Source organism: Heloderma suspectum, chromosome 3 (genome assembly GCF_057233095.1).
Source record: "Heloderma suspectum isolate Gila_16-S chromosome 3, 16-S_ref, whole genome shotgun sequence".
NCBI lineage: Eukaryota > Metazoa > Chordata > Lepidosauria > Squamata > Helodermatidae > Heloderma > Heloderma suspectum.
Window position 1 is genome coordinate 107,362,763 of NC_139460.1, and position 13,280 is coordinate 107,376,042.

At 42.9% G+C, this 13,280-nt stretch overlaps 1 protein-coding gene across 4 annotated transcripts in view; it reads left to right on the forward strand.

Annotated features, from left to right (window-relative positions):
• Nucleotides 1-13,280, forward strand: part of MAP7D2 (MAP7 domain containing 2) — a 101,505-nt gene that overhangs the window by 72,887 nt on the left and 15,338 nt on the right. For all 4 annotated transcript variants that reach the window (XM_084844043.1, XM_084844044.1, XM_084844046.1 and 1 more), the window contains 2 exons: nt 6,193-6,315; nt 7,105-7,253. In XM_084844043.1, the coding sequence (XP_084700169.1) occupies nt 6,193-6,315; nt 7,105-7,253 (272 nt within the window). The remainder of the gene's footprint in view (nt 1-6,192; nt 6,316-7,104; nt 7,254-13,280) is intronic.

Here is a 13,280-nt window from a genome sequence, read left to right on the forward strand (position 1 = left end):
TGTAGGCGCCAGGCGAACCTCACTAGGGAGCTCATTCCAGAGCCGGGGTGCCACAACAGAAAAAGCCCTCCTCCTAGTAGCCACCCGCCTCACTTCCTTTGGCAGGGGCTCAAGGAGAAGGGCCACTGATGATGATCTTAAGGTCCGGGCAGGCACATATGGGAGGAGGCGATCCTTCAGGTAACCTGGCCCCAAGCCGTTAAGGGCTCTGAATGTTAACACCAGCACTTTGAATCGGGCCCGGAAATGGACTGGCAGCCAGTGCAGCTGGAAAAGTACTGGCGTAATATGAGCTCACAGGCCAGTCCCTGTTAACAATCTTGCTGCCCTATTTTGGACCAGCTGAAGTTTCTGGACCGTTTTCAAAGGCAGCCCCATGTATAACGCATTGCAGTAATCCAGACGAGAAGTTATCAGAGCATGGATAACTGTAGCTAGGCTATCTCTGTCCAGATAAGGGCGTAGTTGGTATACCAGCCTAAGCTGATAAAAAGTGCTCTGTGCCACTGAGTTCACCTGTGCCTCAAGTGACAGTTCTGGATCCAAGAGCACCCCTAAACTACGAATCTGATCCTTTAGGGGGAGTGCAACCCCCTCCAGAACAGGTTGAATATCACTTAGCCGGGCAGACGAACCACCCACTAACAGTACCTCCATCTTGTCTGGATTGAGTTTCAGTTTATTGGCCCTCATCCAGTCCATTACCGTGCCCAGGCACTGGTTCAGAACAGCCACTGCCTCACCTGGTTTTGATGAGAAAGAGAGGTAGAGCTGGGTGTCATCCGCATATGGCACCTCAGCCCACACCTCCAGATAACTTCCCCCAGCGGTTTCATGTAGATGTTAAACAGCATGGGGGATAAAATAGAGCCCTGTAGAACCCCATGGCACAATTTCCATGGCACAGAGCAATAATCCCCCAGCACCACCTTCTGGAATCGGCCATCCAAGTAGGAGCGGAACCACTGTAGTGCAGTGCCTCCAACTCCCAACCCAGACAACCTATCCAGAAGGATACCATGGTCGATGGTATCGAAAGCCGCTGAGAGGTCCAGGAGAATCAACAGGGTCGCACTCCCCCTGTCCCTCTTCTTCCCCTTCAGTATGCCAGGAAGTGATGGGGCCAGATGCCATGATCTTAGTTTTTTTAATGTTGAGTTTCAAACCAGCTTTTGCACTCTCCTCTTTCACCCTCAACAAGAGGCTCTTGAGATCCTCTTCGCTTTCTGCCATTAGGGTGGTATCATCTGCACATCTGAGGTTGTTGATAATTCTCCCGGCAATCTTCATTCCGACCTGTGATTCGTCCAACCCGGCGTTTCTCATGATGTACTCTGCATATAAGTTAAATAAGCAGGGCGACAATATGCAGCCTTGTCGTACTCCTTTCCCAATTTTGAACCACTCGGTTGTTCCATGTCTGGTTCTTACTGTTGCTTCTTGACCCTCGTACAGGTTTCTCAGGAGGCAGGTAAGGTGGTCTGGTACTCCCATCACTTTAAGAATTTGCCTGAGTTTGTTGTGATCCACACAATCAAAGGCTTTAGCGTAGTCAATGAAGCAGAAATAGACATTTTTCTGGAATTCTCTTGCTTTCTCCATGATCCAGCAAAAGTTGGCGATTTGATCTCTAGTTCCTCTGCCTCTTTGAAACCCCGCTTGTACTTCCAGTAGTTCTCGGTTCGCATACTGCTGAAGCCTAGCTTGTAGGATTTTGAGCATCACCTTGCTGGCATGTGAAATGAGCGCAATTGTGCGGTAGTTTGAACACTCTTTGGCGTTGCCCTTCTTTGGAATTGGAATGTAAACTGACCTTTTCCAGTCTTGTGGCCATTGTTGAGTGTTCCAAATTTGTTGGCATATTGAATACAGCACTTTAACAGCATCATCTTTTAGGATTTTAAATAGCTCAGCTGGAAGACTGTCATCTCCACTAGCTTTGTTGTTACTAATGCTTCCTAAGGCCCACTTGACTTCACTCTCGAGGATGTCCGGCTCAAGTTCAGTGACCGCACTATCATGGCTATCAGGGACATTCAGATCTTTCCTGTATAGTTCTTCTGTGTATTCTTGCCACCTCTTCTTAATCTCATCTGCTTCTGTTAGGTCCCTGCCTTCTTTGTCCTTTATCATGCCCGTCTTTGCACAAAACGTTCCCTTGAGATCTCCAGTTTTCTTGAAGAGATCTCTAGTCTTTCCCATTCTGTTGTTTTCCTCGATTTCTTTGCATTGTTAATTTAAGAAGGCCTTCTTGTCTCTCCTTGCCATTCTCTGGAACTCTGCATTCAGTTGGGTATATCTTTCCCTTTCTCCCTTGCTTTTCGCTTCCCTTCTTTCCTCAGCTACTTGTAAAGCTTCATCAGACAGCCACTTGGCTTTCTTGCACTTCTTTTTCTTTGGGATGGATTTCGTTGCTGCCTCCTGAACAATGTTACGGACCTCCGTCCATAGTTCCTCAGGCACTCTGTCTATCAGGTCTAATCCCTGAAATCTATTCCTCACCTCCACTGTATATTCATAAGGGATATGATTTAGGTCATACCTGAATGGTTTAGTGGTTTTCCCTTCGTTCTTCGATTTAAGCCGAAATTTTGCAAGAAGCAGCTCATGATCTGAGCCACAGTCAGCTCCAGGTCTTGTTTTGACTGACTATATAGAGCTTCTCCATCTTTGGCTGCAAAGGACATAATCAATCTGATTTCGATATTGACCATCTGGTGATGTCCATGTGTAGAGTCGTCTCTTGTGCTGTTGGAAAAGAGTGTTTGCTATGATCAGCGTGTTCTCTTGGCAAAACTCTATTAGCTTTTGTCCTGCTTCATTTTGTACACCAAGGCCATGCCTGCCTGTTATCCTGGTGATTTCTTGACTTCCTACTTTAGCATTCCAATCCCCTATGATGAAGAGGACATCTTTTTTTTGGTGTTAGTTCTAAAAGGTGTTGTAGGTCTTCATAGAATCGATCAACCTCAGCTTCTTTGGCCTCTGTGGTTGGGGCATAGACTTGAATTACTGTGATGTTGAATGGTTTGCCTTGGATTCGTACTGAGATCATTCTATCATTTTTAAGATTGTACCCCAGTATTGCATTTCCCACCCTTTTGTTGACTATGAGTGCTACTCCATTTCTTCTAAGGGATTCTTGCCCACAGTAGTAGATACGATGGTCACCTGAATTAAATTTGCCCATGCCTGTCCATTTGAGTTCGCTGATTCCCAAGATGTTGATGTTCAATCTTGCCATCTCATGTTTGACCCCCTCCAGCTTACCTTGATTCATTGATCTTACATTCCAGGTTCCTAAACAATATTGTTCTTTACAGCATCGGATTTTCTTTTCACCCCCAGACACATCCACAGCTGAGTGTCCTTTCGGCTCTGGCCCAGCCGCTTCACTCTTTCTGGCGCTACTTGGAAAGTCCCTCTGCTCTTCCCCAGTAGTATATTGGACACCTTCCGACCTGAGGGGCTCATCTTCCGGCATCATCTCTTTTAGCCTTGTGATACGTTCCATGGGGTTTTCTTAGCAAGAATACTGGAGTAGGTTGCCATTTCCTTCTCCAGTGGACCACATTTTGTCAGAACTCTCTGCCATGACCTGTCCGTCTTGGGTGGCCCTGCACGGCATAGCTTATGGCTTCACTGAGTTATGCAAGCCCCTTCGCCACAACAAGGCAGTGATCCATGAAGGGGATACTCCAGTACCACAGTTTGAAAGCATCAATTCTTCGGCGCTCAGCCTTCCTTATAGTCTAGCTCTCACAGCCATACGTTACTACTGGGAAAACCATAGCTTTGATTAGACGGACCTTTGTCGGCAAGGTGATGTCTCTGCTTCTTACTATGCTGTCTAGGTTTGCCATAGCTTTCCTCCCAAGGAGCAAGCGTCTTTTAATTTCATGGCTACAGTCACCATCTGCGGTGATCTTGGAGGCCAAGAAAATAAAATCTGTCACTGCTTCCATTTCTTTCCCTTCTATATGCCAGGACTTGATGGGGCCAGATGCCATGATCTTAGTTTTTTTAATGTTGAGTTTCAAACCAGCTTTTGCACTCTCCACTTCTACCCTCAACAAGAGGCTCTTTAGATCCTCTGCGCTTTCTGCCATTAGGGTGGTATCGTCTGCGTATCTGAGGTTGTTGATAATTCTCCCGGCAATCTTAATTCCGACCTGTGATTCATCCAGCCCGGTGTTTCTCATGATGTACTCTGCATATAAGTTAAATAAGCAGGGCGACAATATACAGCCTTGTCGTACTCCTTTCCCAATTTTGAACCAATCGGTTGTTCCATGTCTGGTTCTTACTGTTGCTTCTTGACCCTCGTACAGGTTTCTCAGGAGACAGGTAAGGTGGTCTGGTACTCCCATCTCTTTAAGAATTTGCCACAGTTTGTTGTGATCCACACAATCAAAGGCTTTAGCGTAGTCAATGAAGCAGAAATAGACGTTTTTCTGGAATTCTCTTGCTTCCTCCATGATCCAGCGTATGTAGGCGATTTGATCTCTAGTTCCTCTGCCTCTTCAAAACCCAGCTTGTACTTCCAGTAGTTCTCGGTTCACATACTGCTGAAGCCTAGCTTGTAGGATTTTGAGCATAACCTTGCTGGCATGTGAAATGAGCGCAATTGTACAGTAGTTTCAAGTACATATCTTTTAGCCTTGTGATACGTTCCATGGGGTTTTCTTGGCAAGAATACTGGAGTGAGTTGCCATTTCCTGCTCCAGTGGACCACATTTTGTCAGAACTCTCTGCCATGACCTGTCCATCTTGGGTGGCCCTGCACGGCATAGCTTATGGCTTCACTGAGTTACACAAGCCCCTTCGCCACAACAAGGCAGTGATCCATGAAGGGACATCTCCAAGAACATCTTTGAAATTGAATTTGGCCCTTCAGCTTGAAGAGGTTTAGCACCCTTGAATTAGAGTGAAGGACTTCTGAGAGAGTGGTTCTGTATTTACTTGTTACTGTTCACAGTTTTTTTCTGTTGTCAACTTAATGGAATTTGAGTCTGGTGCTGTGATAGTCTTTAAACGCTGCTTCAGTGCATGAATATGTTCCACTGATTTCATTAAGGGTGTGTTGGGTCACTGCCTACTCCCTGATCTTGTACATGTGTTTTCCTAAAGTGGTGCAAGTGTTGACTTTGTGATACTGAAAGTGAAGTCCAATTCTCTGCCTGACAATCATTGCAGAGCCTTCTGTTTCTGCCCTGTTTGTCAGGAACTCATCACCACCAGCCCTTCCCTTATTGCTGACTATGGCCAATACATATTTGACCTGGACTCCTCAGGTCTTGTGGTCCTGAAGCTCATTAGTTGCCATGCTGGAAGGACAGGCTGGAAGGGCTCCACTGCTGAAAGATTAGTGTAACTCATGTTGTAGCATGGGGAAAGAACAGCTGTCAGTGCAGTAGTACTTCTGATGTCTCCCATGCTGGTGGTAGGACTTAAAACCAAGATACTAGCACTTGAACCTTTGAACCTGCTGCCTCACTACAGGAGTTTATGAACCAGGCCATTATCTGATGTATACACTCAGAAGGTAACACATGAGTATACCAGTTCATTTATAAAACCAAACCTGGATTTATGTACCAGAGATTATGGAGGATGTGTTATATCACTAATATTGTGTGTGGAACCTTCATGTGGGCACAGGGATATTGAACACAAAACAAGATTCTTGAGTGTTCAGTATGAAGCAAATACTCAACTTGGTGTTCAACTTATGAAGCTTAAACTATACCAGCCTTCTCCCAACCTAGTGCCGTCCAGATGTTTTAGACTGCAGCTCTCAGCATACTTGACCATTGGCCACATTGTCTGGATTTGATGGAAGTTGAAGTCCAAAATAACTGGAGGGTTGGGGAAGGTTGAACTATACAATCAATCCAATATGTCCTTTATGGTAATGGGAAAGTGTGTTGCCTTTCTGGCTAACCATAAAGAAAGATAATACTTCAGTGTCTATTTTCCTTGTTAGACTGCATAAGACATAAGCTGGGTTAGAACAGTGAAAATCAAAACCTCCTTTGTAGAAGAATTAAATCCAAGTATTTGTAATTCACAGAAACTTCTAGTTGTTGTTTGCTTTTCCTTTGTTCGTTTTGTTTGTCCATTCATTATATTTGTTTGCAAGTTTTAGAAGTGGCTTTTTTCTTAATGTTTTCATTTGCTTCCATCCTTCAGCTCATCGCATGCACCTTAGTCCAATGGAAAACTTTATTATTTCTCGACTATTGACTCCTACACAAGCTTCTTTAGCCAGAAGCAGAAGTACATTAATGCTTTCTGAGCAATACAATGATCCAGGTAAACCTAATGTCTTAAGGAATGTGTTAGGCACACTGAAGAAATTAATTAGACACTTCCTTTTTAGTAGAAATCAATTTTATTCCACTTAAAATGATAATCCCCCAAACATGGGGAAAGCTGCAGTATTTTATCCAGAACTTTTCATCTTGAAATAGCCTGGTTCTCTTAATATATATGTTGAATGATGTAGCATTTTATAAGGGAAAAAGTAAACAAAACAAACAAACAAACAAAATACTAAAATAATTCAGTGAAGTTTTTAACTATTTTCCACGAGTCTGAGAAATATGTGTTCTGAAAACATATTGGGCATTTAAAAAGCAGTTTTACAAACACGTTGTATATAACAGTGAAGAACTAAACACGACAAGTGATATTTACCTAGCCAGTGAACTACTGTAATTTAAGGTTACTTATAAAACTAATAACATTGGTACATATGTCAATTTTAGAGCTGATTTCTGGTCATTCCTTACGATACAACTTTAGACGTGTTTCTGAATCTATGTTTATTATCCTAAAACACTAATATTTCTCAGAAGAACAACAATATGAATCTATTAAGACTGATCTTAAAACTTGCCAAAATAAAATTCTTATAAGTTTAGTGAAGGTACTTGGACAAATATGTAGTGGTTCTATAAAGACAGAAAACATAGTTCATTAATGTGTTTGAACAGTTTGTATTGGGTTGTTTCTAATAAGACTGTGCTGTTTTCCTCCCCTTTCCTCACTTCTTTTGTCTGTGTTCCCTATTGCTCTTGCTATTGTACTATAACTCTTTAGTATTCCATATCTGTCCTCGTGTAGCACCAGCTAGCCCTCTTAAATCTCCTTACAAGCCTTCCCCCACTCGAAGTGTGGAGAAAAAGAAGGCCACTTCTGCTTCTACATCAGATGCAATGAAGGGAGCGACTACAGCTGAAGTCTCACAGGTGGGTTTGAAACTTGGCTGGACCAAAATAGCTCTGTTTGTTTTTATATTTATATGTTGTTTTTATATTCTGTTTCTCAAGGATAAAGGTTATATGATTCTCTCTTCCTCTACTCACCCCACCTCCACCCTCTGTTGCTTCCATTTCTCTGCTCACCAAATGTTTTAAGCAATGAACCTTAGACTGGGTTAACGCCTCAGTATTTAGAGAATCTGGATTTCTGACATGGTACTGTGTTACCTAAATGTGAACATTTTTTTTAAAAACTGGGAATACATTACTAGCAGAACAGGTTTTTGATAATCATGTTGCATAAGAATATCCCCTTTAAATTTCATGATTGTCCCAGATTCTCATTGCTGTAAGTGCATTGTAGTCTAAATTGTTCCTGTCTTCCAGGGACTTTAATAAACAGTAAAAAGCTGAGTTAGTATCTCACTACAGATGGTTCAATTTAAAATTTCATTTGACTCTTCTAAAGTGTCTTTACTCAGCACAAAAAATAGCTTCTATTGTAAGAGGTAAATAGCACATATGAAGTTGTACTTCTCACATTTAGTTCATCTGTACTTTGAGAAACTGTGAAGAAAATTAGTTTGTTAATGCTAATTGCAGGGTAGATTTTAAGGGCTTTGTCAGGCTTGTGTACTTGCTACTTGGGGGATTTGTTTTGTGTTTCATAGCTGCACATGGAGCTGGAAATAAGGAAAATTGCTGTTTCATGCATTAGGTCATGTACTAATTCTGCTATACATAGGCAGACACTAGGGGACACTTTTAGCATTCTTTCTGGTTAGACCAAACAAATGCGACACAGAAAATTACGCAATAAGCACACCAGTGATATTTTTCTTCATTACTCATATATGTGCTTCCAGATGAATAAATTAAGAGTTAGAGGAGACAGAGACAGGATTTAACACTAAATATAGTCAAATGTCAAAGATGTGTTTCTGTATATTAGTGCTATGCTGTTCCAAGGTACCGTGCAAACACCATTTATAATGGCTGTGCTCTCCCACATTCCACAGCAGTTATAACTACTGATAATGATGATTATGCAGTTTGGCTGATCCTTCACCATCAACTGTAAATAATGTAGCGATACGACACCATGTTTTAACTATTGGTTGTATACACAAGGCTCAACTATTTGAAATCTGAATTATTCTATAAACTGAAGCCACCTTGAAAGTTTCACCTGGAAAGGTGGGATATCAACCTTCTTAGAATCCCCAAAGGCTTGCTGTGACCAGGTTGCAGTACATGTTGTAGATAAAACACTCAGTTTTAACAGAATCAGAGATGGATGCATCTAGAACACATCTATTCCTTTTGTTTCAGTTTGTGCAACCTGAGGATGTAGACAAACTACTTGGAGGACTGAGGTCTACCACATGTGCTCTAGGCCCTTGACTGTTGAATTCCACCAGAGCTGGTCTGGAAACATAGACCTCAGAGGTGGTAAATGGTTCTCTGAGAGAGGAAATAGTTCTGCTGCCCTTAAGAACTACTTAAGGCAGTAGTGAGACACCTTTTGAAAAAAAATTGAGCCTGAACCATAGGATCTGGGACAACTACTGCCTAGTCTCCATTCTTCCATTTTTGGACAAGGTGTTGGACTGGGTGGTGGTTTGGGAGAATGCAGAGTGTTTGGATCCATTCCATTCTAGCTTCAAGCCTGGGTTTGGGACTGAAACAATTTTGGTTGTCCTGGTGGAGGACTTATGCCAGGGAATGGATGGGGGGGAGTGCAACCCTATTCTCCTAGACTTCTCAGTGACTTTCAATGCAAACAACCATGGTATCCTTCTGAGTCACCTAGCTGGGTTGGGAAGCACAGAACTGCAGTGGCTCCAATCCTTCCTGGGGGAATGATCCTAGAAGGTGGTGCTGGGGGACTTCAGTTCTGCCATGTGGTCTTTGACATATGGGATCCCTCAACGGTCCATCTTGTACATGCTGTTCAACATCTACATGAAACAGCTGGGGATAATTATCCAGAGGTTAATTATACAGATGACATGTAGCTTTTACTTATCTTTCCTACCTTCAAATCCCAGGGAGGCTGTTGAACTCCTGAATGGGTGTCTGAAGGTAATTCTGGGATGGATTAGGGTGAACAAGCTGAAACTTAATCCAGATAAGATGGAGGTACAATGGGTAGGTGTCAGACACCCGCCTCCTGGCTTTCTTTGCAGTCAAACAGTTAAGTCGTATTTCTAGTCAATTACTTTATTATGCAAACTACAAGCAAACAGGCATTGCCTCAGGCCACAACCAGAGTCCTCATGTATCTATTAGAAATGGGCTCTATAAGAGCCTATAAGATCTATTAGAGACTTTGCATGATACAGGATCTCATGGACCTGGGTTAAAGGCCCATGAAATAGAGTTGTTATGAAACTGCCACTGGCTACTACGGGCTTCCCTTCTCAACCTAAGTGGGCTACTAGGTCCTGCCCTCAAGGTGGGTCTTTCTAGGGGGCACCTGTTTGGCTGCCAGTCTTTTGGAGCGTCTCGTGACCTTATGTTGCCCCTCCCTTTTCAACTGATGTCTGACCCTGGGGTCTGGTATTCCTACCCCCTCCTCTTCGTCTTTAGGAGCCTGCATTCCCATGGATTCGGAGGGCTCAGCCTGGTGGTCATCCAAATGATTAGGCTTTCATCTACTCGGGCACTACTATTCTGACCAGCCTCCTGCAACCTTGGTGGCTTGAGAACACTTTATCCCTCCCCCTCCACATCTGACCCAGAATCTGCTCCCATGTCTTCTTGGGGCGCATCTCCAGAGATGCCAGGCCCAATCCCTACAGTAGGAAAGCCACCTCATCTGGGTAGAGACTTGCAACTGGTTGTGGAAGAGGTTGTCTACTGTCTGTAGAAGCACAGGTGGTGACAATGGATAGAAACACCTTTTATCAGATTAGACTGGTATGCCAGCTGTAACCCCATTTAGAGAAGACAGACCTTGCCTCAATCATGCATGACAAGTTACATCCAGGGTAGGCTAGAGCAATGTGCTCTACCTGGGGCTGCCTCTGAGTAGGGCCACTTGCGCTGATTGGGACCACTTGAACTGGTTGGGCTAGCCCAGCCTTCCCCAACCTTGTGCTCTCCAGATTTGTTGGACTGCAACTCCAGGCAACCCCAGCCAGGATGGCCAATGACAACACATACAACACATCTGGAGGGCACCAGGTAGGGGGAGGCTGGGCTATAGATGGCGTTTAACTGAGATAGTTATATTAAGGATGCTGCTGGCTTTTAGATTATTGTGGCAGCACCCAATTGTGTCATTCCACTAGTGCAAATGATGATGCGCTAGTGGGAACTAGGTTCTGAACTATGCACAAAAGAAGAATCCAACTAAAGTTACAGTTATGCATTATGCTTGTGCAACACGTTGCACATAACTCTTGTGTAACGGATTGCACAAGAGCTATGTGCAGTGGGTAGCACAATCAGAATTATGCGCAAGGGGTTGCACCAGGGTTTAGTGCAAGGGGTTGTGCAAGCATGCTTGCACAAATGTAAGCATGCTTGCACAAATCTAATTTTAGTTGTTGCACAACTGCTCGCGCAATGGAAAGATTCAGCAAAGCTCCACTAGCACTATTTGAGTTTGTGGAATAACACTGTTGGATCCTGTCCTTGGTTTTAGAGCAGCCATCCCCAAACTGGTGCACTTCAGATGTGTTGGACTGCTGCTCCCATAATTCCCAGCCAGCATGGCCAGCGGTGGAATTACGGGAATTGCAGTCCAACACGTCCAGAGGCACCAGGTTGGAGAAGACAGTTTTAGAGTATGTGTGTTCTAGATCAGGGGTGGGGAATGTTAGACAACTCCCATGCCCCAGCCAGCATGGCCCATATTCAGGGATGATGGGATTTACCGGTTCCCCACCCTTGATCTAGATTATTGTTTATTTTTTGTCCTTGGATGAACATTGTTTTTAAAGTCTTGTAAACTGTAGTTATTTGTTGCTTTTCAGCATTTTGCTGTGTAATTCATGTTTCAAATTGTGTTTATACTGGAATTCTGATTTTAGAGTATTATTATTATTATTATTATTATGGTCGATAAGCTGCCTTGAGAGGACTATAAGGTGGTCTAAAATTCTTTAAATAAATAATATTTTAAATACTACCAAAATGTTGTTAGAAGTATTTATAAGACAGTAAAACTAATAAAGATAAGATAGTAAAACTGGTTCTCATTTCACCTTTTTTCCTGGAATTTTGGGCACAATTGGATGTTGATTGACTGTTCAATAGTTCTTATTTAAGAGAATAAGATGAGCTCCTTTCACATTTAGAATATTGACATTAGGATGTAAAATGACATAATATTTCAGATCATCCAGAGGTTAAGACTGCATAGAGATAATTTGGGGCATTGATAGTAGTCACAAGTTGATCTGATACCTTTGTTCCCTCCCAAACTTTTTAAAATTCCCCATTTGTTCCACTAACCCAGACACAGCAGGAATAGTTACCTGTCTTAGAGATGGGGAAAAGGCATCTGATGTAGTTCCATTTGTAAAGCATTTGTAAAGGACATGGCAATACCTTCATGGGAAACCAACATGTTTACAGGGCTGGCTCAAGAGATTTTGCTACCTGAGACAGACACAAAATCCCTCCCCCGCCTTCCAGTCAATGTGGATAGTACCCAAGGCTAGCCAAGGTATTTTTATACCTGCAGCAAAACTCCCACAGGCACCTTTTTTCTCTTCCTGACAGTAAAAATCCAGTAACAACAAACTGAATGACTAACAATTTTGAGTATTTTTCACAGAAATAGTTGGAACAATTTTGCTTCATTATTGCTTAGCAAGAGAATCAAATTACATTTGATTGCGTTTCATTTTCTGATTATCCCATTCTGTATACGTGTTTTATATAGTGCCCCTGAGGAAGGATTTCTGAAATGTGTTGGGCCTAGCAATAAATCTGTCAGTATCTGGACTTTCCTCCCGCTTTCCTAGTCTTGCACTAATGAGTGCTCAGATTACATGGGGTCTGGGAGGGGCTGGTCCCTATACCACTTACGGTGGACCCCTTAGCTACTGGGCACCATGATTTGGCTAAAACTGGAGAAAGCTGTGGGTGGAGCTTTTAGACTTCATTAAGGGCCTCCTGTGTTTTCTCCCATGAAAAGCACTGCATCTAGCTCAGTGGAACAAACGCTTGATATTTTCCTCCTCGGTTTCAAAAGCACTGTGCCCTGCAACAAGTCTTAGTCTCTTTGGGTTTATGGAACTTGCTGCATGGTTCTTCATAAAAACAAAAACAAATTAAAAGTCCTTTCCTGAGCAAACTTGATGCAAGTACACTTGATTGGACTACTTTAGCACTGCGCTCCTTTGATTGTCTGTTAGGTATCTTATAGTACTTAAGTGTGATACATCATACGTATGTATGAACCAACATATTAAGGTATTTCAGCTCCAGCCAATCCTGGATGAAACAAATTATCTTGACCCATTTCAATCTTGTTTCAGGCCAGGGTTTGACATTGTAATAGCTTTGGTTGCCCAGATGGATAACTTCTGTCAGGAGAGAGGGGGCAACACTATTGATTCTGCTTGATCTCTTGGCAGCTTTGGATATCGTTAATCATGATCTTTTACTGGATCAGCTCTCTGGGTTGGAGTTAGGAACATATTGATATGGTGGGTCTCATAACTGCCGGGTCAGTTACAGAAAGAAGTACTGCAGGATTTCTGCCTGACCCCATGGTATGGTCACAGAGGAAAATAAATGCCATTCCTTCACCCTTAAATATGTTTAATTTAAAAAACACACTTTTGTTTGTGCATGTATACTAAGCAGTATAATCAGAATCTCTCTGATAAATTTAAAATCCAGTGTGGTGTAGTGGTTAGAGTGCTGGACTGGAGAGACACAGGTTCAAGTGTCCCCCCACACACACACACAAGCTCAGTGGGTGACACTGGGACAGTCACTGACTCTCAGCCTAACCTACCTCACAGGGTTGTTGTGAGGATAAAATGAAGAGGA